Genomic DNA, 3198 nt, shown 5'->3' on the forward strand with positions numbered 1-3198 from the left:
TCTTTATAATTTATTGTGACAAATCAGTGCATATCACCCCATTCACAAAGCTGGTTTTGTTAAAGTAATTGAATCGATTTCAATGAGAAAAGTGCAACTTTATTAATTACTCATTAAACAGCTCGTGTTTTTTTTCTATGTGAAGTATTTTTTTTACCATATATTAAAATTGATTTAAATTAAAACAGCAAGAATAAAGCAGTTTCATAGCTCGAAATAAACTCACATATATGTTTTAAATAAATCCAATAAAAAACCCCGCTTCTCTGAACCACTCTCCGTGCGTGTTCAGTTTTTTTTCCCTTTTCTTTCCATCAAGCCAAMGTTTCCTCGGTGAAACTGCGGCGAGAAGCAGCCAAACAGCAGCAGCAGCAGATGGAGAGCAGCAGCCGACATTCAGGACGTGGGATTTGAACTTGCAACGCCACTCAACACCACAGCGCCCACTACATGCAACGAAGCCGTTTCTGCCCCCGCAAAAACCGAGCGGACCGCCTGGCACAAAGTTCCTGCAGCGCTCCCTCAACTTTTACGCACATCTCGCGGACGCGCTGGATTCTTTCCCCCCCCTTCGCGCACGGCAGCATCTCGGTTTACTCAAWTCTAACAGAAGAAAAGAAAGGTTTGGCTTCAGCTTCTTTAGTCAAACCCGTCACAGTAACTAGTAACGCTGTTGTAACAGCGACAGCTTATATATGAAGTTAGAAGCTGTTTGAAAAGAAGGAAGAAGAAGGAAAAAAAAATAAATAAATGGATGTTGCACCTACTCGTGGCCAGTTTCCGTGCCCTGCCTTTGGACCTCATGCTGCCAGTCTCTCGGCGTGGGTTTGTGTTGTCAATCTTTTTCCTATTTCCTTCTCTTTTTATTATTATTTTTTTCTCTGTCTCTTTTTTCTCTGGGTTTCTCAATCCCACACGCGCTATCTCTCCAGCATTGTCAGTCTGGGACACCTTCGCACATGCGCACAGCGGAGCGAAATCTTGCCGGCAAGTGCCAGGAGAAGGAAAGAAAAAAAAAAGGGGGAAAGTTTGAGAGGATTTATCACTTTGATATGAGGTTGATGTGATGAAGATGGGGGGGAGAATCGTGGACCCATCTCGTGCTGCTTAAACTGGGAGGCAAAAATGCGCAAGGGTTTAAGGTTAGGGAGGGGGGGCACTCTGAGGAAAAAAAAAGCTGTAGTCTAAATTTTGAGTGCTCAAAATAGAGGCAAACTTTCAATTAAAAACACAAAATGCACGTTTGATTCGGTAATAAAAATAAATCAGATTTTTGGCACAGTTAGAAGAGACCTGTGAACCAAGCTTGATACTTTTTTTAGATTAAAAGCTTTGCTAAAACGGATTATTTTGGCAGCGCAACCAGGTCTAGATCGTTACCCCCCCCAACCCCATCCCCTTCTTGAAATGAGGCGACATTAATCAACGCTCATTTAAACTGACCCATGTTGAGTCAAGCCATTGCAGGTTTTATGTATTTTAATTGTATCCTGACCATTGAAGCGCTGGGAATGAATGAAAACGCCCCCCACCCCCTCCTGTTTTTCCCCTCTGCTGCACCCGGCTTATACAGCTTCAGTATGAAACTGTTCACCCCCTCCCCCCTAAAATCTTCCCCATTTGTGCTGACAATTATTAATACGTTAAGTGCTGCCTATTATTGCCTGCTCGAGACGATCCTGTGCGTAAACTCTACCCAGAATAAATGTTTTCACTTGCTTCAACCTACAGAGGTAGACCAGTTTCATTAAGGGAGGACGAACTTGTTCAGATCTGCAACTAAAAATTWATTTTCTCCCTTTTGGTTTTTAAGGTTTTAAGGCCTTTTCTGACGTAGGCCTAATTAAGCTATCCAGACCGCGGATTTTACATTTAAAAATAAACTTCYACTAAGGCGCACGCAGAAAAAAGATACATAGCAGACTTTATTTTTTCATTTGACAGATCCCTGCTCAAACAATGCGTAATAAAGGTGTACGGAAGCAGATCATTAAAGGGGTTGGACAGTCGTGAGATCAGCTGGAGATCTTGCTGACCTCGCAGATGAACTCGTGCGAACTGCAACGATTCCAAAGTGATCTGAAAATTGATTACGTGGCGACATCATGATTGAGAAAAAAACATGCATCAAGAAAAGAGGCAAATGAGATCAAAGACTGTGTAACATGACAAGACGAGTCACGTGACGGGTTTCTTTTCAGGTTTTCTCTGATTGTCCGCATCATCAAGTTTCCAGAACGCGCAAACTTGTGCCTGATTTTCACCCCTGAGCAATAAATAATATATATTTCCCTAAATAATTAAACAAACAAAACTCCACAAGTGTTTCAGAAACTTATCCCTTCAACGGCAGAACATCCAGGCGCTCAAAACTCGGAGTGAGCGAGGGTTGTCTCCGACTCGCTAACTTTAGACGACAAGTCTWGAGGAGTTTGAAAGTGATACTCTGCTGTGGCCGTGCCCTTCACCAGACCTCAGCTGTAATGGCATAAATGATGCCATTAAGTGGGCTGCTCCAGAAGTCGCGCGCCGAGCCTGGAAGAGAGAAGGTGGCGCGCCGGGCGAAACGCACAACTCCAAATTTACGCACGCTGTGACCGAGGGGAGAGAAGGGGGCGCTTCAAGGCAGAGCGCTCAATTAGCCTAAATGGAAACAGTTTTCATTCGCCGCAATAACTCACTCTGCTCTTCCCTACATCTTCTCCTTCTGCGTCTCCTCTAAAGCACSCTCTCATTTCGTATTTTATCAGGAGATCCTGAAGTCGCTGGCGGCGCGGCGCGGAGCGGAGCGCAGACCCCTGCAGCCCTGGTTGGATCATCATTAGGAATTAATTGGGTTCGAAACTCTCTCTGTGGAACGAGCAAAATAAATAAATAAATAAATAAATAAATAAATAAATAAATAAATAAATAAATAAATAAAATGTTCATGTCACAAAACATGTTTTATTTAGTTATTGTTTTAGCAAATTTAAGTGTTTTCCTGTAGCCTTTTGAGCGCTGAAGGAGTTAAAAATAACGTGAGCCTTACGAAGAGTGGGTGCATTGGWCGCAGACGAAAAGGAGCCTCGGGCGCAAGGAAATTACCAGAACCCGCGTGACCTTTGAGTAAGGTAATCAATCAAGTGATCAACAGGGATATTTATCACCGCTTTATTCAACCAAAGCTGCTCCTGGAAGCAGGAGTCAGGATGGAAA

At 43.2% G+C, this 3198-nt stretch overlaps 1 protein-coding gene across 12 annotated transcripts in view; it reads right to left on the reverse strand.

The window, feature by feature from the left end:
- mecom (MDS1 and EVI1 complex locus) overlaps window positions 1-991 on the reverse strand; it is a 159418-nt gene extending 158427 nt beyond the window's left edge. For 8 of the 12 annotated variants that reach the window (XM_014017603.1, XM_014017607.1, XM_014017600.1 and 5 more), the window contains exon 1: window positions 768-990. In XM_014017603.1, the coding sequence (XP_013873057.1) occupies window positions 768-804 (37 nt within the window). In that variant the 5' untranslated portion in view covers window positions 805-990. Of the gene's footprint in view, window positions 1-767 lie in introns of all 12 variants that reach the window. The other 4 variants (XM_014017608.1, XM_014017601.1, XM_014017598.1 and 1 more) reach the window with 1 other exon arrangement.
- Between the last annotated feature and the right edge of the window lie 2207 nt (window positions 992-3198).

The sequence above is a fragment of the Austrofundulus limnaeus genome, unplaced genomic scaffold (genome assembly GCF_001266775.1).
Source record: "Austrofundulus limnaeus strain Quisiro unplaced genomic scaffold, Austrofundulus_limnaeus-1.0 Scaffold173, whole genome shotgun sequence".
Classification (NCBI taxonomy): Eukaryota; Metazoa; Chordata; class Actinopteri; order Cyprinodontiformes; family Rivulidae; genus Austrofundulus; species Austrofundulus limnaeus.